This window comes from Rana temporaria, chromosome 2, assembly GCF_905171775.1.
Source record: "Rana temporaria chromosome 2, aRanTem1.1, whole genome shotgun sequence".
NCBI classification, from domain to species: domain Eukaryota; kingdom Metazoa; phylum Chordata; class Amphibia; order Anura; family Ranidae; genus Rana; species Rana temporaria.
Window position 1 is genome coordinate 118,863,027 of NC_053490.1, and position 24,538 is coordinate 118,887,564.

Here is a 24,538-nt window from a genome sequence, read left to right on the forward strand (position 1 = left end):
CTCAATGTATTTTTCAGTTGAAGCATCGAGACATTCCACCTCCACCAACACTGCTGAACCTTTTATAAATATAAGAAAATACTTGTCCTATTCACTTGACTTGTGCTAAAATATATGCAGCTAACTTTGCTGCCCTCACCTGAAAATGTTGATTACATGACTGTCATACTGATCTAGCAACTTCAATACTTGAAGAGGATGAAGATCAGGATTTTTGACTGCACTCCATGCTTGTTGAAAGCTGGTAGCGCAAAAAGAATTGAAGTGGAGACAGACAGGTATCTAGCAATGATGACCTGTCTGTCAGCACAGGCTCCTGTTGATGTATGATGCATGCTGTATGTTTCCACAGGACCTTGCTTTACATGTACAAACATTAACAATGGAAAATGTTCCTTTTGCTTCACATGATATTCATTCTTTTTTTTTTCAGTTAATGTGGCCAGTCCAAAAGAAAGCAAATTGACTGTTAAACCCGACACCATGTCAGACCAGAATTATCGACAATTGGATGGTAAGCTCTTGCTCCTCCAAATTATTCAATACCGGGTAATATAGTAGTGTAGATACCATACAGTCTATTGGTTTTACGTAGTTTTCATTGTGTTGTGATTATGTATTAAATTTAAGTAAATACCTTAATCCATATAAACCTCATCCTTCTACCCTGGAGAGTGTACTGCACACTATTTCTCAGAAACCGTACAGAGTGCTGATCTATATCACACAGGCTTTAGTATCTGGTGAGGAGCCTGAGAAAGTTTTCTGGATGAATGTGATATGGCTGAGTTGGTTCAGGTCTGGGAGATGTCTTATACTGGTGAGTATTGTTATCAGTGGGGAGCAGGATGGCGTGCTTAGGTGGGAGGGGTGCCGCCTGCACTGCATAGTGCCTGAAGAACCAACCGAAACCCGTTGTCTGCTCCTTCTTATAGAATAATGCTAGCTTTTGTTTGAACCAAAATGACAGCATGATGCATGTTACACTGCATTAAAATCTTTGGAAATAATATACCCCAATATTTGGTTTCTGATCAGCAAAAACAAGGACTCCTAGGACTTTATACTATACTACTGAAAACTCTGTCTGTCATTTCTAGTCACATCCCTCTTATACATTACACTGCAATAATAAGTCTGTATGTATTGGATAGATGAGCTTTGGGAAATCTATACTGAGAAAGAATGCAGGCTGCTGAACTCCCCTCTGAAAATGCTAGCTGGTAGACTGTCATGCTGATCCTTTGGCTTCAGTACTTTTCCGTCAGTGACCAGGGACGAAGCCAGCTTGTAGGCCTTGAGCTAAACGGTGACAAAAATGGATCAGGAGGAGAGCAGCAGTGACCACTACTGTACTTCTCTCTGTACAGGTTTCAATGCGCAGATAGACTGAGGACTGATACCTATAGCTAGATTCAGGATGGCGAGCGCATACTTGCGGTGGCGTAGCTTATGGCATTTAGGCTATGCCGCCGTAAGTTAGCGAGGCAAGTGCATGATTCACAATGTACTTGCCTGCTAAGTTACGGCGGCGTAGCCTAAAGCGGGCGGGCGTAAGGGCGCCTAATTCAAATTAGGCTGAGGGGGCGTGTTTTATGTTAATTAGGCTTGACCCGACGTGATTGACGGTTTTTTGGCACTGCACATGCGCCGTGCGCCTACATTTCCCAGTGTGCATTGCGGCTAAGTCCGCCGCACGGGCCTATTGATTTCGACGTGGACGTAAACGACGTAAATCCCTATTCACGGACGACTTACACAAACAACGTAAAAATTTCGATGCAGGAACGGCGGCCATACTTAACATTACTATTCCATCTATTTGATGGAATAACTTTAGGCCGCTAATGCATTACGTAAACGGCGTATCTGTACTGCGTCGGCCGGGCGTACGTTCGTGAATAGGCTTATCTACTGATTTACATATTCTACGCCGAACGCAATGGAAGCGCCACCTAGTGGTCAGCCTAAAAATGACACTTTAGGATACGAGGGTGTAATGCCGCATACAGGCGGTCATTTTTTGTGATGAAAAAAAATGACGTTTTTGAAAACGTCATTTAAAATGATAGTGTGTGGGGAAAACGTAGTTTTATTTCTTCAGAAAAACGACCAAAAAAAAATTTGAACATGCTCGAATTTTTTTGTGTCATTTTTCAAAATGTCGTTTTTTGCGTCAATTAAAATGATAGTGTGTGGGCAAAACAACGTTGAAAACTACGTTTTTAAACCCGCACATGCTCAGAAGCAAGTTATGAAGCGAGCTTCAATGGAAAAGAGTGCCGTCATACGTGCTGAACGTAACATCGCTTTGCTAGAGCATTTTGAAAAACGATGGTGTGTATGCTACATCGTTTTTGAAAATGAAGTTTCAAAAATGTCGTGTTTTTTTCATCACTTAAAACTTAATTTTTTTTATCACAAAAAATGACCGTCTGTACGCGGCATAAGACACTTAAGCCGCTCGTATCTGAGCCTAATTTAAGCGTATCTGGTTACCAGAATACGCTTAAATTAGCGCGGGCGCACATTCAGACTTGGGCTGATACGCCAACCTAAGTCTCTCTGAATCTGGCTACATATGTACAACACGTAAGCCAGGTCTTGTAGAAGCTTGCAGCTTCTGTTGTGAATTCCTCCCTCTAGTGGTCCTAAATAACATTGAATCGGAACAAAACCTTCCCCAAACTGGAGTGAACATTTAGCATTTTTAGAGTAAATCCATGTAATGGTTATTGCAATCTGTAAAAATGATGCTTGCAGTTGCTTGCACATCAAAATCATGTGATGTAGGATCCCATCCCTACTGACCATCTGAAAATACTGTCTGTCTCCGATTTATGCACTTGGTTGGGGTTAATAACTAATAAGTACAATGAAGCTGCATGGCAGAAGGCATTTTCAGGGGTAGAGATCAGCAATAGCAGCTTTGTAGTTCTTTTAAATGAATGTTTAGAAAATAAATATCCCAGACCTTGTTTATTTGGTAGCTCAATAAACCTCTGTTATTGCTTGCCATACGTATATACTATTGATCCTTTATTCGACTTTTCTTACTTGGTCCCCTTTCACACTGGGGCGTTTTTCAGGTGTTTTCGGGCTAAAAATAGTGCCTGAAAATGCCTCCCCTGCAACCCCAGTGTGAGAGCCCGAGTGCTTTCACACTGTGGCGGTGCGCTTGCAGGATGTTAGAAAAAGTACTGCAAGCAGAATCTTTGGGGTGGTGAGGAGCGGTATATATTGAAATGAATGCATAGCGCTGCCAAAGCGCATCGGCAGCAGCACTTTTCGGACGGTTTTAACCTTTTCTTCGGCCGCTAGCGTGGGTCAAAGGCACCCCATTAGCGGCTGAAAAGCGTTACTAAAACGTTGGTAAGGCGCCGCTTTACCACTGATGCAGCTGACAGCCAATGTGAAAGGGCTTTTAGGGCTTGTTTACTCTTTCTCAAAATTCTGTCCCTTATCAAACATGTCTATAGCGTTAAAGCTAGCTCATTATGCCTCTGTCTTGCAGGTTTTTTTTTTTTGGGGGGGGGGGGGGGGGGTTTCCAGAGGTTTACCACCTTTTTAATGCGTGGTTGATAAGCATTTAATGAGCTATAAAAAAGCTCCCCCCAACGCCCTATGCATGTTTGCGGTGCAGTTGACGTACGTTTTTGGCAAGGTAAACCCGCACCACATACACCTATTAACTGTATTGTTCTATTGCGCCACAACGCGGTTGCCATTGACTTGATTGGAAGGAGTTGAAGTGCTTCGACTCCTTTCAAACTAGACACAAGGCTTAAATTTTGAAGCAAAGCAACCCTAGCGCTTCATGTTTTGATAATGTTAACGGTACTATGTGCTGTTCATAGTATCATTTGCACAGGCCTAGGAATGGAGGCTTCATCCTACAAAAGCTCCAGGTTCCAGGACTTACACCCGAACATAACAGATACAAATCCTGGAGCCCATTACCAAGTGTAGGTGAGAAACACCTATACAGTGGATATAAAAAGTTTACACACCCCTGTTAAAATGTCAGGTTTTTGTCATGTAAAAAAATGAGACAGATAAATAATTTCAGAACTTTTTCCACCTTTTAATGTGACCTATAAACTGTACAACTCAATTGAAAAACAAACTGAAATCTTTTGGGGGGGAGTAAAAATAAAAAAAACAAAAATAATGCGATTGCATAAGTGTGCACACCCTCTTTTATAACTGGGGATGTTCAGTATTTAGGCAATCACATTCAAACTCGTGTTAAATAGGAGTTGGTACACACCTGCCATCATTTTTAAAGAGAGCTTCCAAAGATCTTATTGTTAAAAGGTATTGGTCAGATGAAGGGTACAAAAGAGTTTCCAAGGCATTAGATATATCATGGAACACGGTGAGGACAGTCCTCATCAAGTGGAGAAAACATGGCACAACAGTGACACTACCAAGAACTGGACAGCACTCCAAAATTGATGAAGACTAGAAGAAAACTGGTCAGGAAAGCTGCCAAGAGGCCTACAGCAACATTAAAGGAGCTGCAGGAATATCTGGAAAGTACTGGCTGCATGGTACATGTGACAACAATCTCCTGTATTCTTCATATGTCTGGGCTATGGGGTAGAGTGACAAGACGGAAGCCTTTTCTTACGAAGAAAAACATCCAAGCCCAGCTAAACTTCTGCAAAAACACATCTGAAGTCTCCCAAAAGCATGTGGGAAAATGTGTTATGGTCTGATGAAACCAAGGTTGAACTTTTTGGCTATAATTCCAAAAGATATGTTTGGCACAAAAACAACACTGCACATCACCAAAAGAACATCATACCCACCGTGAAGCATGGTGGTGGCATCATCATGCTTTGGGGCTGTTTTTCTTCATCTGGAACAGGAGCCTTAGTCAAGGTAGAGGGAATTATGAACAGTTCCAAATACCAGTCAATATTGGCACAAAACCTTCAGGCTTCTGCTAGAAAGTTGAACAGGAAGAGGAACTTCATCTTTCAGCATGGAAACAACCCAAAGCATATATCCAAATCAACAAAGGTTTGGCTTCACCAGAAGAAGATTAAAGTTTTGGAATGGCCCATACCTGAGTCTGATTGAAAATCTGTTGGGTGATCTGAAGAGGGATGTGCACAGGAGAATGCCCTCGCAATCTGACAGATTTGGAGTGTTTTTGCAAAGAAGAGTGGGCAAATATTGCCAAGTCAAGATGTGCCATGCTGATAAACTCATACCCAAAAAGACCAAGTGCTGTAATAAAATCAAAAGGTGCTTCAACAAAGTATTACTTTAAGGGTGTGCACACTTGTGCAACTATATTGTTTAAGTTTTTTTATTTTTACTTCCCTCCACCTAAAAGATTTCAGTTTGTTGTTTAACTGAGTCGTACAGTTTATAGGTCACATTAAAGGTGGAAAAAGTTCTGAAATGATTTATCTGGAGTGGCCTAGCCGAAGTGACGTCATCACGCCATACGGAGACACGTGACGAACGGAGGCACGAAGCAGACGGAGGTGGATCTGAGGAAACGCCATCCTTTCCACGCTATATCCCACATGCGGTTATATCACCTTTTAACTGACCCTGTCCTCTGGATTTCTTGTGCTGGTGTTGTAGCAGTATCTGGAATAGTCTTTTCAGGGAAGACTAAAAACATCCCTAAATCCTATAAGACCGCTGAAAGCACGGTCTTTTTCTCTGGTAAGAAGATTTCATTTCCTACACATCGGGGGTTCTTTTTCCTTTTTCTCCGGTGGAGGACCTTTTAATGTAGACACCTATGGATATTTAGTAGGATTCATTCCACTCATCTCACTTATGAACTTTATATTATATTGAATCGATAATTGAATTGAACTCATTCATTCATCTGGATGGTTCTCATATCATGAACTTTTCATTAATTTTCACATTTCACATATCAGATTTAGCTCTGGTATTGGTTAACATTTCACTTGTTTAAAACTACTTTTTCCTTCATTGGTCAAGTTAGTAGCACTGTATTATCTTGTTTTTTTGTAATGATTCATCTTTGCCAATTTTTTTTACATCACATTAACCTGACATTTTAACAGGGGTGTGTAGACTTTTTTTTTTTTATATGTTACTGTACTCTGTCCACAGCCCTGCCAGCCAGTACATACAAAAAAAGTGTGTGTGTGTGTGTGTGTGTACCAAATAAACATGTCATTTGTTGTTCGTTTTAGTTGCTATAGATCAGAGTATAGCTGCTTGCAAACCATGGCAGTGGGGCATTGGTATTGTCCTAAGCCAAATGAAAAGTAATTGATGCTGCTGAAGCTCTGGAAGGATCTTATCCGATGCCAACTGCTGGGAATGCTGGCCGGGAACGGAGCTTGTCTCAGATGTCGCTATATAGAAAGAAAAATATCCAATAAGCTGTGCATCGCTGCAAGTCCACTCTAAAGGAGTATGTGGCAGTCTCAGCCAGGGCTCTAACCAGGCCATGCCCCCCAGCGTGTTTTGCTCCGCCCCCACCCGCAGCCTTATCATGGGGATGCCATGATTGGACTTGCAGCGTTGTGTGGCTTGTGGGATGCTTTTCTTGCTGGATAAAGTTGAAAAGGGGCACAGGTCCATTAAGCTCAACCTATGTGTGTGTGTGTGTGAGCTCTATTTGCTAACAATTCCCATAGCTCCGTTGCAATGCTTTTCTAATGATAATGTTAGTTGCTCAGAATATCACCATTTCACCTGACATGTCTATCCACAATTCAGTGCTTATCATTTGAATGCCTCATAAACAGTAAGCATGGCTCTGTTTTGTCTCTGTCATAATAGTAAAGGGAGAACTCGATCACATTTTGATGTTCTGTTGTATGCTTTATGCCAGCAATAACACCTTTGGACTGTTGCCCATCATTTAGTTGAGCCATATGGAGTGACATTTTGATTTAATCAGATCATGTTCTGCCATTCTGTTTTACAGAGAGTGGATCAGGAGATCATGGGTCCAAGCCAGATCTCAGTGATGACACCCTTGAGCCAGTGGTGGAAGGAGAACCATTTACCAGCTATTTTGATGAAAAAGTTCCCATTCCAGAGGATGAAAGTGTAAGTAAACTGTAACTGACAGCTGGTAATCTTGTCATTGTGTTTTCTGACTATTTCCGAGCCAGGAGATGGTCTTCAATCCTCAAAGTGGTTCTAAAGGCTGAAGGTTTTTTTTTTTTTTTTAACCTTCAATTCTTTGCATTAAGTTCAAAAACCTTCTGTGTGCTGCTCCCCCTCCGAAGCTCCGTGCCTACGGGACCCGATTGCCGCCGGTGTCCCGCGGTCGGGTCACAGGAGCTGAAGAACGGGGAGAGGCGAGTGTAAACACACCTTCCCCGTTCTTCTCTGTGGCAGTGTCACTGATCGTCTGTTCCCTGTTATAGGGAATGACGATCAGTGACGTCACACGTCCAGCCACGCCAACCCAACAGTAAGAATCACTCACTTAGGGCACACTTAACCAATTGGCGCCCCCTAGTGGTTAGCCCCTTCACTGTCATTTTCACAGTAATCTGTGAATTTTTATAGCACTTTTCGCTGTGAAAATGACAATGGTCGCAAAAATGTGTCAAAAGTGTCCGATATGTCCGCCATAATGTCGCAGTCACAGAAAAAATCGCTGATCGCCACCATTACTAGTAAAAACAAAAAATATTAATAAAAATGCCGTAAAACTATTCCCTATTTTGCAAACGCTAGAACATTTGCGCAAACCAATCAAACGCTTATTGCAATTTTTTTTTTTTTTTTTACCAAAAATATGTAGAAGATTACGTATCGGCCTATACTGAGGGAACTTTTTTTTTATTTTTTTTTATTTTTTGGGGATATTTTATTATAGCAAAAATTAAAAAATATTGCATTCCTTTTAAAATTGTCGCTCTATTTTTGTTTTATAGCGCAAAAAATAAAAACCGCAGAGGTGATCAAATACCACCAAATGAAAGCTCTATTTATGGGGAAAAAAGGATGCCAATTTTGTTTGGGAGCCACGTCGCATGACCGCGCAATTGTCAGTTAAAGCGACGCAGGGCAGAATCGCAAAAAGGGGCCAGGTCCTTAACCTGCATATTGGTCTGGGTTTTAAGTGGTTGTAAGTGGCAGCAGCCCCCTTCAGCCCACTAATATTTACCTGAGCCCCCTCTAGATCCAGCGCTATTGGCTCCTGCTGCTGTCAATCAAAGTCAGTGAGCCAATGAGGAGGGACGGAACCACGGGTCCATGTTTGAATGGTAACACAGAGCAAGCGGCTCAGCTCTGGTGCCCCCATAGCAAGCTGCTTACTTGGGGGGCAGGATGGAGGGGCCAGGATCGCCGGCAAGGGTGCCGAGAGGAGGACCTGGGCTGCTCTGTGCAGTGGTTTTGCACAGAAGCAGGTCAATATAACATGTTTGTTATTTTTAAACAAATAAATCTTTTTAATATCGCTTTGATTTCTGCACTGAGATTGGCATTGAAAGGTACCCTGATGCCAGTCACGTTATAAAAATGTCATGCCATCAAATATGGTCAGCTGATTGTTGCTGCAGTTTTCTTTCTTTGTTCTGTTTAAAGCCTAAGTTTATTTTTATTTTTTTTATTTTTTTTAATCGGAACAAGGAACAGTACTTTAAATGAGAAGTGTCCTTGCTGATGGCTGCTCTCTTACATCCTCTACTCGTTAAGATTGCAGACTATGCCCATTTTTTCCACCCCATCCTCCATTTATAAAAACATACTTTAGCTATGAAAAGCACTGTATAAGTGGAGGACGGGCAGAAGAATTATTTATTTTCATTATTGTAACCTATAGTACAGGGATATGCAATTAGCGGACCTCCAGCTGTTGCCAAACTACAAGTCCCATCATGCCTCTGCCTCTGGGTTTCATGCTTGATGCTGTCAGTCTCGCTATGCCTCATGGGACTTGTAGTTTGGCAACAGCTGGAGGTCCGCTAATTGCATATCCCTGCTATAGTATAACTTCTATGAGGTGGAGGTGTGGAAAGAGCAGGCATAGTTGGCACTCTGGATGAGTGCTTATGGCAGGTACAACTGCTGTATCAACCACCATAACAGCGGTAGATTGCCCTGCAGTGGTATTTCACCAGAAATCTAATTTCCTGCTTATGTGATTTCCTTACTGATTTTCCCAGAAGTCTGCACTAATATACAAGTCAGATTTTAGACATCCTCATTAAAGCCCTGCCAGTGCATCAACTGATTATTAATGAAAAAGTCACTCCTATCCAGAATCGGTATCCAAAGCACAAACAGCGTTTCCTTTAGCGCAGAAACAGGTAGAAATCTGCATCAAAGTTTATTAAAATCCTTGCAATGTACATTGATCACCCAGAGAGGATTTTTTTTTTTTTCCCTCAACTCCTTAAGAAATATGGAAACTATCTTTAGGTATGTAACTCTTTTCTTTGCAGAACTCCTTGTTCAGTTTCCGTAAGCTTTGGGCCTTTACTGGACCTGGCTTCTTGATGAGCATTGCCTATCTAGATCCAGGAAACATTGAATCGGACTTGCAGTCTGGCTCTGTTGCTGGTTTTAAGGTAAGTGAATGATGCCGGTTAATGGAGCAATTTACTAGGATTATGATTGGTTTAAGGCAGTTTTAAAACTAAAAGCAAACATTTTATTATATTGCAGCTGATCGATTCTTATTTGTAATGGCTTTAATTTTTTGGCCCTTCCTTCTTCTATTTTCATATGGTGATACCAGTCAGTAAGTTTGTTGTTTTTCAAAAACACAAGCTCTCTTTCAGATGTATCATGTTACAGGGATGAGACAAATCATTTACTACTGACAGTAGTGCTTAAAGGCCAAGTTCATAATTTTTTTTTTTTCTTTTCTAAATTCCAGACCCCTGAGGTACCAATATACCAGGGATATGCAATTAGCGGACCTCCAGCTGTTGCAAAACTACAACTCCTATCATGCCTCTGTCATTGGGTGTTCTTGTGGCTGTCAGAGTCTTGCTATGCCTCATGGGACTTGTAGTTCTGCAACAGCTGGAGGTCCGCTAATTGCATATCCCTGCAATATATCATTAATGTACAAGAAATAGAAAGAAAAATGCGCACCAGCCTAGTGTATTACCGTTAAAGCAAATTTATTATAGAGACAGCCACATGGGCAAATAATGCCATAAACGACAAAATCCGTCCCACAATTAATGAATTGCTTACACTGGTGGACCTTGCCATTGCTACCAACTACTGACTTCTTTCTATGCCACATGAATATGCAAGTGCCACAATTCTTGACACTGCATTTGTAGCTCCCCTTCTGGTCGAATAGAGTAGTCCAAGCATTGATGGTTTTATTGGTGGGCTGTTTGACCCTGCTTGGAGCAACCATACTTCTTAGATCACGGGGCCTTCTAAATACGACATTGGGTTTATCAGGTATAAAACCCATTCAAAACGTGATCTGGTTTCAAGATACCCCAATTTTTCTTCAGAATACTTTGTATCTCGAAGGCCTTGTTGGTGTATTGAGTAGAGAAACAGGTTTGAGAAAGAGTTGGTAGTAGAAGAAGGCAATAGAGTGCTGTCTAATGGATTGTCGTAAAGATCAGCATATTCGTTGCAGGCCGTCTCTATGAGTGTAGTGTCGTAGTCTTTCTCTTGGAATTTTTTGATAAGGAGCTCACTCTGTGCCAAATAGTCCTCCTTCGTAGTGCATGTGCGTTTTAAACAACAAAACTGTCCATAGGGGATGTTCCTAATCCATCTAGGATGATGGTTGCTTTTAGCATGCAAAAAGGAATTAATATTATTATCATGATTACTATTATTGGCTATCATCATCACCACTATTGATTTTGTTTTATATTTATATATATATATATATATATATATATATATATATATATATATATATATATATATATAAATATAAATCTACTATTTCCATTGTAATTTTTACATGTTATGTCCACCCTTCTAGCCGTCTATTACTACGCCTCTTGTCGGGCATGCAAGACCGCCCACCTGGGTGGGAGGAGTCTAGATAATCCCTGGGAGGTTCTCCACGGCTTGCTTTGTCATGTGGGCGTATATGTGTGTGTGTGTATAAAGGGGGTTTTCAGAGGGTAGCACACTGCTGGGCTCTGATGAAGAAGCTTTGTGCTTTGGAACGCGTCAGCCGGCAGTGACCCTCTTCATTTCCTCCATGACCGGTTGGAGTATGGTTCGATGGTCTACATGCTGCAGCTTGTGTGGAATAAGCCTCTTACTGCGATTCTTTCTACCACAGTTGTGAGTAGGTCTTGTATATTTTATTCCAATAAATTTGCTTTAACGGTAATACACTAGGCTGGTGCGCCTTTTTCTTGTTTGCTACTAACATATCCCCATCCATGAAGGGCAGCAAGGCCAGTGGTATTGCTGTTGGTATTTCCATGGACTATTGATTGTTTGACGAACCACTCATGCGCAGGAGTGTTTTGTTTTCTGTGTTCTAAAATAGCATTAACTGCTTGCCGACCAGCCGCCGCAGTTATACGGCGGCAGGTCGGCTCGGCTGCGCGAGATCACATAGCTATACGTCACCCCACGCCCCCGTGCCCGATCACCGCCGGGGCACCCGCGATCGCTCGTTACAGAGCGAGAACCGGGAGCTGTGTGTGTGTAAACACACAGCTCCAGGTCCTGTCAGGGGGAGAAATGCCTGATAGTCTGTTCATACAAATGAACTTTAATCGTTTAACAGCACCCCAAACACGGAAGCAAACACATTTTGCCACGTGCAAAAATGTGCATCAAAACGTGCAGTAAAAAATGAGAAAACCGCAACACATCAAAACAGCCTATGAGTCATGGGAAAATCTTGCCCACAAATGTGCACTCCTGCTACACTAGGTGTGAGTGGGCCCTGAAATTGAAATTGGCAACAATAAACGCTAAGTGTCTCCCGACTACTCCCTTCCATGTACTTGTATAAAGCTGGCCATACATTATTGATTGATTGTACTTTCTCTGTACAGTTTCCTTTTGATTCACCAATATATAAAATGAAATGGGAGGACACACCCAAACAATCAGTTCAATTTGTATCAAATCCAGCAGGACCTTGCCCTACAGAGCAAAATAAACACTTGGTTTATTGTTACTACTAGGGTTGTCCCGATACCACTTTTTTAAGACCGAGTACAAGTACCGATACTTTTTTTCAAGTACTCTCCGATACCGATTACCGATAATTTTTTCAATGTCATGTGACAGTGACGATTTGAAACCTGTTGTCTCAGCAGGGGGAACAGAGATAACCGCTTTCATTTCAATAGCCGTATTCCCCGCCGCTCGCTGTCATATACAGCCCCGCCCCCTGGTCCCGGGACTTTGATTGACAGATCACACGTCACTGGGATTGGACGGGTGACCTGTCTATCAAAGTTCCCCGGCCAGGGGGCGGGGCTGTATATGACGTTGCGCGGCGGGAACACGGCTATTGAAATAAAAGCTGTTATCACTATGTTCCCCCGCTGCGATCTGAACACCTGGGCGGTTCTCCTGTTCCTCTCCTTGGCTGCACAGGTAGGCTGCAAGGTGGACACAAGACTGCATTGGTGGGCACTGGGCACACGGCTGCATTGGTGGGCACACGGCTGCATTGGGCACACGGCTGCATTGGTGGACACACGGCTGCATGGTGGTCACAAGACTGCATTGGCAGGCACAAGGCTGCATGGCTGCATTGGTGGGCACACGTCTGCATTGGTGGGCACACGTCTGCATTGGTGGGCACACGTCTGCATTGGTGGGCACAAGGCTGCATTGGTGGGCACTAGGCACAAGGCTGCATTGGTGGGCACAAGGCTGCATTGGTGGGGACTAGGCACAAAGCTGCATTGTTAGGCACAAGGCAGCATGGTGGACACACACAGCCTGCATTGGTGGGCACGGATACCGTTGTTAATATTTATTTTAATAATTTAATTCTGCATAATACATTTGAGTGTCAATTTATGAGAGCGTGTTCAGGGGCGGGCTGGGTGGGACAACTGGTGGCGAGTAACCCTTGAGGCTTGGCTAGTGGCTCAGGACTTGAAATTTTGAACCCTGCAGTACAGTATATTACCAAGCGAATGACAAAAAAGACAGGGTGGGGCTCTATTTGAATGCAAGCCTCGGAGAGCACTTTTGGAGACAAAACCTGACCCCATGGCAGGAATGGCACTTGGTATATGTTGGTTCCATAACTGAATGTAGTAAATGTCTTTTTATTACTTCTAGTGGATTTATAAATGTATGTACTTGTGCTTCTTTTCATTTTGAAAATTAAACAATGAATCGCATATGACATTTCCATAGCTGCTCTGGGTCCTTCTGGCTGCTACGATTATTGGCCTTCTTCTTCAGCGACTGGCCGCCAGGTTAGGGGTAGTGACCGGTCTGCATTTAGCGGAAGTGTGCAATCGCCAGTATCCAAAGGTATGTTTTAATCGCACATTAGATTATCTAGTTTACCCTCATAATGTCTTTATTTTTATTAATGCATACTTTGAATCATGGAGAATCAAGACTTTTGAATTGTTTGTTGTTGTGTGTTTTTTTTTTTTTTTTTTTAAATACATAATGCTTTTTATCAGAGCTTTCCAAATGTTGGCATTGTCCCAACAATGTTATTTATCCTAAATGCATGCTTTAGTAATGGCAGTAGTTGAAACACAGAAGTTGTCTTTAAGAAAATAGAACATTCTTTTAATATGTAGTATGCCATTATTGCCAAGAAATTTGCTCAACTTTGGAGTGTTGACTGTGTCTAAGGCTGGGTTCACACTACTACACTACTTTCATCCTACTTTGCTCTGCTACATTGGTCCTACATTTATCCTACATTGGTCCTACATCCATCCTACTTTCATGAACAGGATACTACTTTGGTCCGACTTCAATGATATTCAATGGGCTGAAGTAGGATCAATGTAGGACCAAAAGTAGTACAGGGAGCATTTTCAAAGTCGGACCGACTTGTGTAGGACCAGTTAAGACGGCTCTCATAGGGAAACATTGATTTTCACACGTCATGCTACATGAGCTCCCAATGTAGGACCGTTTGTCGGACAAATGTGAACCCAGCCTCAGACCTCTTTAGAACATGTTATCACAGCTGCATGCACTCCCATCCTGATTTCACCTCTGCCCACATCTCCATCCTTGTGTCACTCGATCCTCCTGCTGTCACCTCTGGCCCTCCCATGATTTCACCTTTGCCCTCTTTGTGTACCCTCACACAATCTTGAATGAGTGTGAAGAGGCTATATTCGGGATGAGCACAATATATGCAGCAGGGTTGAGTACTGGTAAACAAAACCTGTCATGTGATTATTCTTTGTCACATGGCAAACTACCAGGGGTCTCCAAACTATGGCCCTCCAGGTGTTGCAGAATTGCATGTCCCATGAGGCATTGTAAAACTCTGATATTCACAGACATGACTAGGCATGACACTGGAGGGCCATAGTTTGGAGACCCCTGACTATGTTACGTTAATAAATACCAAATATAATTAAGTGGGCTTTGACCATTCTGAATCCAGAGCTGAACACTTCCAAGTTCATTCATTAGGAGAAGATTGGTAAATCCCATCTTGTTTTCCACCCTGATTCCCCCTAAAGTGGTCCTGGGCTCACTAAGCAAAAAGGCGAGGCCAAGCGAAGGTAGCCAGTGCAGACTCTGCAATGTTCTTTTTATGGGTTTTTTATTGAGTGACTGCCAAACTCCGTCTGCAATACCAGTCATAGGGAGAAGATTGCTCTTGAAAGTACTTTTTTAGTTTTGGCGTGTAAAAGGTCAAAGCGGACTGCGGCTGTGTGACTGGCTGAAGCCGCGTGACGTCACTCCTGCACTTACGCGCGGGAGCCGCGGGTCACGGGCATTCGTTCCTTCAGAGCACATGCGCCGATGATGTAATTGGCGCAGCATGCAGTAAATATCTCCTAAACAGCACACGTTTAGGAGATATTTACAGTACCTATAGGTAAGCTTTATTCTAGGCTTACCTATAGGTACAAATGGTAAAGGACTTGCGATAAACAGTTGTCGCATGATCAGATGTCCCATCATTTCCTGTTTTCCAGTAACACAACCAGAAAGGATGACCGCGCTATCTGGATGGAAGTGGATGACTATAGCTACTCAAAGTTTATAAAATCTGAGCCAATGGTAAAGGCTGAACGGTGGAAATGTATTGTTTACAGTACAAGGTTGTAAACAATGTAAAATTAAAACCATGATGGGTTATACGATACCATGCTGGTGGTTGTACATGCAGATGGGCTAATGTCCACTGGCTAATGTCCATTGGGCTGAGGGGCGAGAGGATGCAGTGTGGCAATGAGCCACTGGAAGCGAGTCCCAAACACTCGCCAGTGTCCGCAGCACTGCCTAGTGACGTCACCACTTGGTAGAAGTCCAGGACCACAATTGTGTACAGCTTTGTACTGTGAACAATACATTTCCACAATTTAGCCTTTACCATTGGCTCGGATTTTATACACTTTGAGGAGCTCTAGCCATCCACTTCCATCCAGATAGCGCTGTCATCCTTTATGGTTGTGCTTGTGTACTACTCTGTGTGGTTACTGTGTGTACTACTCCCGATGGCTGCATCGGATTGACCTTTGGTTAGTGAATGGCGTTGGTCTCCAAAGGGCAAAGCGCTTGAAACATACTGTTTCCTGTTTTCCGGTGACACCCATTCCAGTCACTGTCTGTCCCAATGACGGGTTCTAACCCTTCCCTACTGCATCTAAAAAAAACTAAAAATAACATTTTTGGCTTTTGATGCACTTTTTAATTATTTCTTAAGTTGTTTCTTTGATTTTTATTTTGCCTAAATTTGTTTGTATCATAGGTTCCCCGGATTCTATTATGGATAATGGTGGAGTTGGCTATCATTGGATCTGATATGCAAGAAGTCATTGGCTCAGCCATTGCCATTAATCTCCTGTCTGTCGGAATGTAAGTTCCTTGTCTGATTTGTAAATAATATTATTTCCTGCATCAGATCAAATCATTTTAGTATCAACTGCCACATGATAATCCATGTTTTATGTATGGTGTCACCTACGTTTCCTATTAAAGTTAGTCAGTTGCTTCTTTAAAGTAGAACTTTAGTCAGAATATTAGGTCCTGTGAGATCACTTGAGGCTGGTCCCTTTGCAGGTATAGCTGTGTAAAATAACAGTAGTCCATAAACCAGTGGTCCTCAACCTTTCTAGGGCCGTGACCCCTTGATAAAATTTCTCAAGGTGTGGGGACCCCTAACCGTAAAAAAAAAGAAAAATTGTAGCGTGGGTTGTCAGCACCCAAGGCAAGACAAGTAATTTGCGCCCCTAACCCACAGACATTTAGAGCTCCCTGAGTCCCTTCCACTTGTACAGTATTAAAACCCTTTATGGTACATTTTAGGATGTACAACTCTCTCTCTTGGTTCTCCTTTCTTTTCGTTTTCTCTCTCTCTATCCTAATTTATTTTTTTCCCCCCTCATCCCTCTCTCTAGCTGTCTTTCTTGTTCTTTTTCTTATTATTTATCTCCCTTTTTCTTTGTTCAACTCCCTCTTTTCCTCTCCCTTCCGTGAATTCTATTCTATTCTATTCTATTTGTATTCCTTCTCTTACTACATGGTGGGGAATGGGATGAGTGGCAGTGCTGGGGGGAGTTCTGATCAGCCAAATTACCGTATTTATTTGAGTATAACGCGCACACGTGTATAACGCGCCCCCCTAATTTTCGATAAAAAATCGGTATAAAATCATTGTAATTGCCAAAAATCATTTATTGTATTTATTGTATGTCCAGCCATGTCCCCCGTATGTCCAGCCATGTCCCCCGTATGTCCAGCCATGTCCCCCGTATGTGCAGCCACCTACTGTTAATCACCGCGGCGCGGGAACATTACAGACAGCGTTCGTTTGAACAGCTGTTTTCCCTGCCGCGCATAGACACTCCCCCTTGCTCGCGATTGGACAGATCCGTCCAAGGGGGAGTGTCTATACGCGGCGGGGAAAACAGCTATTCAAACGAAAGCTGTCTGTAATGTTCCCCGCGCCGCGGTGATTAACGTTGTAGCGGCGTTGGTGGCGGCGGCGGTAGCAGTGGCGGCGGGAGGGGGGAAGTATTCTATTCTAGTATCGGCGGTATTAGCGGGAGTACGAGTACTCCCGCTAATACTCGGTATCGGTCCCGCCACTGCCACCCCAGTCCTCGTTTATAACGCGCACCCAAACTTTGATTTATTTTTTTGGTATAAAATTTTGCGCGTTATACTCGAATAAATACGGTAGGTGCTCTTGATCAAGGTCATCTGCTGATCTGAGAACTGTAGTGGGGACTTTTATGGCAACTCCTCCAGCCCCTCCCACTTCACATTCCTCACCAGTCAGCTGACCTCTAGTCTCTACCCCCCAGCCATGCCATGAACTGAATGGGCCACTACGAACAGGCTCCAGGGACAGCCCTACTAGGCGGCCACAAAAGGGCTGAGCGAGCGGTTCAGGCTTCAGGAACAGCCCAGGATTCGGTGACCCCTGGAAAATCATCATTTGACCCCCGAGGGGGTCCCGACCCACAGGTTGAGAACCACTGCCATAAACGGTGCACACATGTACAAAGGGAAACCTGTGTGAGCCACAAGCCTCAAATCATGGTCCTATTGGAAATGGGGCTGTCACCTGAACAATAATGCCATAAAATGTTTAAAGGGGCAAAAAACGGCAAACATAAAACATTGATAAATGTACAAACCCCATTTTCATATTTGGTGATTTGTGATCAAATAATTATAGGTGCCCAATGAACTGTGAACTTATTTCAAAGATGCCATTAGTTATTTAGGGGCTGTACCAAATATTCAAAATGTACATGGGGAGTGTGGAAAGTATGCTTATACATTTGATTATTGTGTCCTATATCCTTGTGCATTTGAATATTTGCTTCAGATGTGTGCACGTCATAGAAAATCAGAAACCTGATTTTTTTTTTTTAATCTCTCTAGAATTCCATTATGGGGAGGAGTGTTGATTACAATCGTAGATACATTTTTCTTTCTATTCCTCGATAAATACGGTAGGTGAACAAATCATTTTGTGTTCTGACTTCCCTGTAACTGTGCCAGACTTTAGGGTTTGTATTTACATATTTAATGTGAGCCTATGAGGAGAGCAATATGGGAGCTACCATTGCTAACTTGAATAGAGCAAATCTTCAGGACTTTTCTCCTGCATTTATTTACACTATTCATTAAGTCACTACCCTGCAAAATGAATGAATTTTAAAGAATTATTAAACCCAGGACTCTGCATTCACTATATCTGGTCTCCCAGAGTACACAGAACATGGAAATGCAATTACTTAAATGGCTAACTAACGTTTCTCATCAGCAGTTAGAGCAGTCTTGTGACTTCTATTAGTGTGGTTAAAGCTTGTAGGAGGAGTTTTCATTCTCTTCATTATCCTATGAGGATGCAGGACCCCTGACCCTCTGTCTGGACAGTGCTGATCACATACACTCTCCCAAGAAAAAAACACTCCCTAGCAATACCCACCCAAACTGAGCATGTGCAGCTTGCCCACAAGGCTCTGTTCTATCAGCAGATAGATTGGGGACAGTGGAACAAGGGGCGGATCAGAGAACACAGGATCAAACAGCCTTTTTGCAAAATGCAGAGTATTAACCACTTAAGTTCCACAGTGAGTAGAACAAGCATGCTTTACTGCATATGTAGACTGATTTTACTGTTGTGGGTTTAGTAAGGCTGTATTCACACTTCAGCGCTTTGAATCGCTGGGACGATTTTCCACGAATCTGACCCACGATTTGAAAGCGCCGATGTGTAACTGACAAAATGGCAGAACTCTCATTTGAGATTCTATTCATTTGAACCACACCTCAAACCGCATCGCAGGTCTGGCGCGATTTTCACGCTACAATCGTGGCAACATGCATCGCGGGAAGCATGTCGCCTAAATGTAGCTCCTGAACTTTTTGGGGGTGACATGCTTCCCACGATGCGTGTTGCCGCGATTGCAGCGCGATTTATCGCACGACAATTGCTACAGACCCGTGCTGCGATTTGAGGTGTCATTCAAATGAATGGAATCTCAAATATGAGTCCTGCGATTTGTCATTCACACATCGGCGCTTTCAAATCACGGGCAGATTTGTGGCAAATCTGCCCACGATTCAAAACACTGACGTGTGAATGCAGCCTAACACTCTTTATGAAGTCTCTCTAAAGGCTGATCTCCTGCCTTGCATACTCTTGCCTGGCCAGTGAGTCATTGCATAATTGAGGGAAAAAAGACCCCAGGCAGCAACGACAGTTTACATATTTCTTCATTCAGAGGTTCGCTTTAATGTTCGGTTCACACAGGCAGTATATTTAAAAAAAAAAATGTTCAGCCCAGTTAGCTGAACCAAAAAGCTTGCTGTACCAACTATGCAATGTTAGTACATCGACCTTATTTCTGGGCTATTGTGTTCTGACTGCTGAACCCCCCCCCCTTATCCGCCAGAACACACCAGTCAGTGTTCGCAGCCATTCACTGACATCACAGATCGGCTGCTGGTTTTTCAGCATGCCCGTTTGATTAAAGCTGGACACACTGGTCCGGATTCACAAAGCACTTGCGCCGACGTATCTCGAGATACGCCCCGTAAGTGCAAATATGCGCCGTCGTATCTATGCGCCGGACTCAGAAACTAAGATACGCCTGAAAATGGGCTTCATCTGACCGATGTAATTTACTCTGGACGTATTTGGCGCTCCCATTGATTTTCTATTCACATATGCAAATGAGGGAGATACGCCGATTCATGACCGTCCGTCCGTCCGTCCGTCCGATGCAGTGCGCGTAAAGTCATAAGTCCGGCTTAAAGTTATGTCCCATAAAGGAGGTGTAACTCAGCAGCATTCATGCAAAGGGCTGCACCAGGGAACACAGACGTTGTATTTTACGTAGTTTGCGTTGGACGTGAATATGACTAGGCGTAGGTTACGTTCACGCCGTAGGCAGTGATCCGACGTATCTTAGGCAGTTGTTCAACGTGATTGTGAGCATGCGCACTGAGATGCGCCCACGGGGCGGCGCATGCGCAGTTGGCGATACGTATCTGTCTGGCGCTCGGCCCATCATTTGCATGGGGTCACGCCTCATTAGCATGGCTTACGCCCACTTCCACTTACGCCGACTTGCGCCTGAGAAACCCAGCGCAGATTTGGGAGGAAGTGCTTTGTGAATTCAGTGCTTGCCTCTGTGCACTGCGTCGGCGTAGCGTCAAGGAGGTACGCTACGGCGGCATAAATATGGGCCAGTGTCTGTGAATCCGGGCCATTGTGCACAATAAGATATCATTACAAATGTTTCTTTGCCTATAAAAGGTGAAATATTTTACAGCCGCCATGATAAAGATACCAGGATAATGTACATGTTATGGTGCTTATTTTTGTATTCTCATAGCAGTAATTGTTACATCTTGTACATTCATATATTCATTTATTTTTATTTTTATAGGGCTAAGGAAACTGGAAGCATTTTTTGGTTTCCTTATTACAATCATGGCAGTGACTTTTGGATATGAGGTAGGTTATTAATATGAATGTTTGAAATCGGCATGACATGCTGCTGTATGACAGTCCTTTTTCTAACCTGTTGACTTTCACCTTCCTACAGCCAGATGTCAGCAGTTCCCTATAGATTTTTCCTGTGATTGTAGAGATCGTACGGTTAAAGCGGGGGTTCACCCTATCGACAGGAAAAAAAAAAAAAAATTTTCTTTTACCTTTAAATCAGGCACTGTAGCGCGAGCTACAGTATGCCTGTCCCGAATTTTTTCCCCCCATACTCACCTTGTAGTCGTCCATCGAAGATACCGGGGAATGGGCGTGCCTCTGGAGACGGAGGATGATTGACGGCCGGCTCTGGCGCGTCACGCTTCTCCGGAAATAGCCGAAATAGGCTTGGTCTTCACGACGCGTGCGCATAGCCTGTGCGCACGCGCCGTGAAGAGCCGAGACCTACTCCGGCTGTCTTCGGGGAGAGTGACGTGCCAGGGCCGGCCGTCAATCATCCTCCCTCTCCATAGGCACGCCCATTCCCCGCGGGAGCCGAAATCTACGATGGACGACTACGAGGTGAGTACGGGGTTAAAAAAATCGGGACAGGCATACTGTAGCTCGCGCTACAATGCCTGTCTCGATGGTAACATCAAGTACGAGAGGGTGAACTACCGCTTTAAGTTCTGATGTGCCTGTGGCCAGCTCTACCAATATTGGCCCAGATTCTCATAGAATTACGTTGCTCCTGGGCAGCGTAACGTATGTGATTTACGTTACAGCGCCGCAGGTTTACAGCGTTGGTGCCTGATTCTCAGAACATTTACCTGTAAACTTGCGGCGGTGTATCGTAAAAGCGCTCGGCGCAAGCCCGCCCAATTCAAATGGGGCGGGCACCATTTAAATTAGGCGCGTTCCCGCGCCGAGCGTACTGCGCATGCTCCTTCGGGTAAATTACCCGTCGTGCATTGCGCTAAATGACGTCGCACCGACGTCATTTGCTTAGACGTTAATGTAAATGGCGTCCAGCGCCATTCACGGACGTCTTACGCAAACGACGTAGATTTTTTTAAATTTCGACGCGGGAACGACGGCCATACTTAACATTGGCTGCGCCTCCATAGACCCAGGGGCAACTTTACGCGTCGCAAAGGCTACAGAAACGACGTAAATTCTCTGCGTCGAGCGCGCGTATGTTCGGGAATCGTCGTAATTTGCTAATTTACTTAAGCGACGGGGAAAACGATGTCGGCGACACCTAGCAGCAGGAAAAAAAATTGCATTTAAGATCTGACAGCGTAAGAGCCTTACGCCTGTCAGATCTAATGGGTATCTATGCGTAACTGATTCTAAGAATCAGTCGCATAGATACCCGGGGCCAGATTAGGACTTATGACGGCGCAAATGGTGTTGTGCCGTCGTAACGCCTTTGAGAATCTGGGCCATTGTGTTTCTTTTTGCTGCCGACATACAATACTTTGCAACGTTTTCATTGTTAAGCGTCTTTTAGTAATTTTTTTTTTTGTAGCAGTAAGAAATATATTTTATTACGGAGTTGTTTTTTTCTGCTTTCCTAGTATGTTTCTTTAAACAACACAAAATTGCAGCTCAAAGGGGTTGTAAAGGTTTGTTTTTTTATTTTCTAAATAGGTTCCTTTAACCTCTTTCCGCCCGGCGGGTTTTTATGGCCGCAATGTGGCTCTTAATTGCCGGGAGGCCGTCTATATACACTGGGGGCGCGCGTGCACACGCCCGCCGCGTCAGTCAGGTGTCGATGTCCCGTGATCGGCGGTCACGAGACAGGGACGTGGAGCTCTGTGTGTAAACACAGAGCTCCACATCCTGTCAGGCAGAGGAGACTGATGCTGTGTCCCTTGTACATAGAGACAACCATCGGTTACCTCCCCCAGTCACCCCCTCCCCCCACAGTAAGAATCACTAATTAGGGAATACATTAACCCCTTCCTCGCCCCCTAGTGTTAACCCCTTCCCTGCCAGTCACATTTATACAGTAATCAGTGCATATTTATATCTTTGTTCGCTGTATAAATGTGAATGGTCCCAAAAATGTGTCAAAAGTGTCCGATGTGTCCGCCGCAATATCGCAGTCTTGCCAAAAATCGCAGATCGTCGCCATTACTAGTAAAAAAAAAAATAATAACGTTAAAAAAAACAATAACGTTTGCGCAAATCAATTACTTTACGCTTATTGCGATTTTTAATTTTTACCAAAAATATGTAGAAGAATACGTATCGGACTAAACTGAGAATTTTTTTTTATTGGATATTTATTATAGCAAAAAGTAAAAAATGTTGTGTTTTTTTCAAAATTGTCGCTCTATCTTTGTTTATAGCGCAAAATATAAAAACCGCAGAGGTGATCAAATACCACCAAAAGAAAGCTCTATTTGTGGGGAAAAAAGGACGTCAATTTTGTTTGGCAGCCACGTCGCACGACCGCTCAATTGTCATTCAAAGCGTGACAGTGCTGAAAGCTGAAATTTCACCTGGGCAGGAGGGGGGTATATGTGCCCAGTAAGCAAGTGGTTAAGCTTGTGCATTGTTGGTTCACTTCCCTTTCCCTTCGATTTCCCTTCTAAATGATTTTTTTCTTTGTCTGAATTTCTCACTTCCTGTTTCTCCTCAGTAAGCTTGCCCCCATCACCCGAGCCGTTCTGACTGGGGGTTAGTCAGCCAGAACAGCTTACTGAGGAGGAACAGGAAGTGAGAAATTCAGACAAAGAAAACAAAGGGAAAAAAACATTTAGAAGGGAAATCGAAGGAAAAGGTAAGTGAACCAACAATGCACTAGCTTAAAGGAACTTATTTAGAAAACAAACTTTTACAACCCCTTTAATATGTAAATGCAGTACATATGTTCTTGTAATTGACTAGCGTTGTAAAATGTGTTCCTCTTTCAGTATATACGAGTTCGTCCCGATCAAGGCCAGCTTCTGAAGGGCATGTTTTTTCCTTACTGCGCTGACTGTGGGAATCCTCAAGTTTTACAGGCGGTTGGGATTGTAGGAGCTGTAATTATGCCTCACAACATGTACCTGCATTCGGCTTTGGTGAAGGTATTTTTAGATTTTATACTTGTAGTTCTGAGATTTTTAGGTATCTGTTCCTATCTAAAGACGTAAAGTTAGATTATGAAGCTTAAAGCGGTATTGAACCTCAAACCAAAAATGTAATACATTGCAGCTTACCAATAATTAGATGTGGTGGCTGCATTATTTATTTTTTGGCTTTTTCCCACTATTTTTACCTGGTGATCTGGTATGCAACACACCTCACCTGTATTAGAGTGCCTCCACTCTGGATGAAAGAGCACATGGGGCACCTTTTGGACAGCAGCATTTTAGTCTGGGGGGAGGGGAGTGTTGGATGTATTGGCAGATTTATACATTGTAACAAATGGAAGCCAAACTCTAGCTAATACTTAATAATTAGTAACAGCAAACTGTTTATTTCCCTTTTGGAATAACAGTTTTACATTAAATAAATACACACAGATCATTTTAAGCACCTCTGTCAGTGGTAAATGGTCTGTTTCCTCCCTATACTTGCAAGAGAGCTTTTCTGTGAAAAACACTTACTGGCTGGATTACCAGATGAAAATGGAAGAAAGAAAGCCTAAAAATAAAACTAATGTAGCAACCACATCCAAGAATTGGTATGCTACAATATCATAAATATTTGCTTTTGGGCTTAATACTGCTTTAATTCCACCCAAATATGTTTCCGTCCAGTGGAAAACCGGTCGGCAAAACCGGTCGGTGGGTAGGTAGTCCCGCACTTACCCTATCTTGGTCGCGGGCAGTGCTTCACCCTGCATCTTCTCCTCTGCATCACGCCGGCTTCCCTGCATCTTCTCCTCCTCGGTGGCCAATATGATCGCATCTCCTTTCGACCAATCGGGTCTCGGGACCCGCTTCCTGATTGGCAGGGATAAGAATTGGGAAGACAATAGCAAATATT

At 43.3% G+C, this 24,538-nt stretch overlaps 1 protein-coding gene across 2 annotated transcripts in view; it reads left to right on the forward strand.

The window, feature by feature from the left end:
* SLC11A2 (solute carrier family 11 member 2) overlaps positions 1-24,538 on the forward strand; it is a 140,980-nt gene that overhangs the window by 71,426 nt on the left and 45,016 nt on the right. For both annotated transcript variants that reach the window (XM_040340851.1, XM_040340852.1), the window contains exons 3-10: positions 434-514; positions 6,938-7,062; positions 9,417-9,542; positions 13,309-13,428; positions 15,854-15,960; positions 17,998-18,068; positions 20,517-20,584; positions 23,479-23,634. In XM_040340851.1, coding sequence (XP_040196785.1) covers positions 434-514; positions 6,938-7,062; positions 9,417-9,542; positions 13,309-13,428; positions 15,854-15,960; positions 17,998-18,068; positions 20,517-20,584; positions 23,479-23,634 — 854 coding nt within the window. The remainder of the gene's footprint in view (positions 1-433; positions 515-6,937; positions 7,063-9,416; positions 9,543-13,308; positions 13,429-15,853; positions 15,961-17,997; positions 18,069-20,516; positions 20,585-23,478; positions 23,635-24,538) is intronic.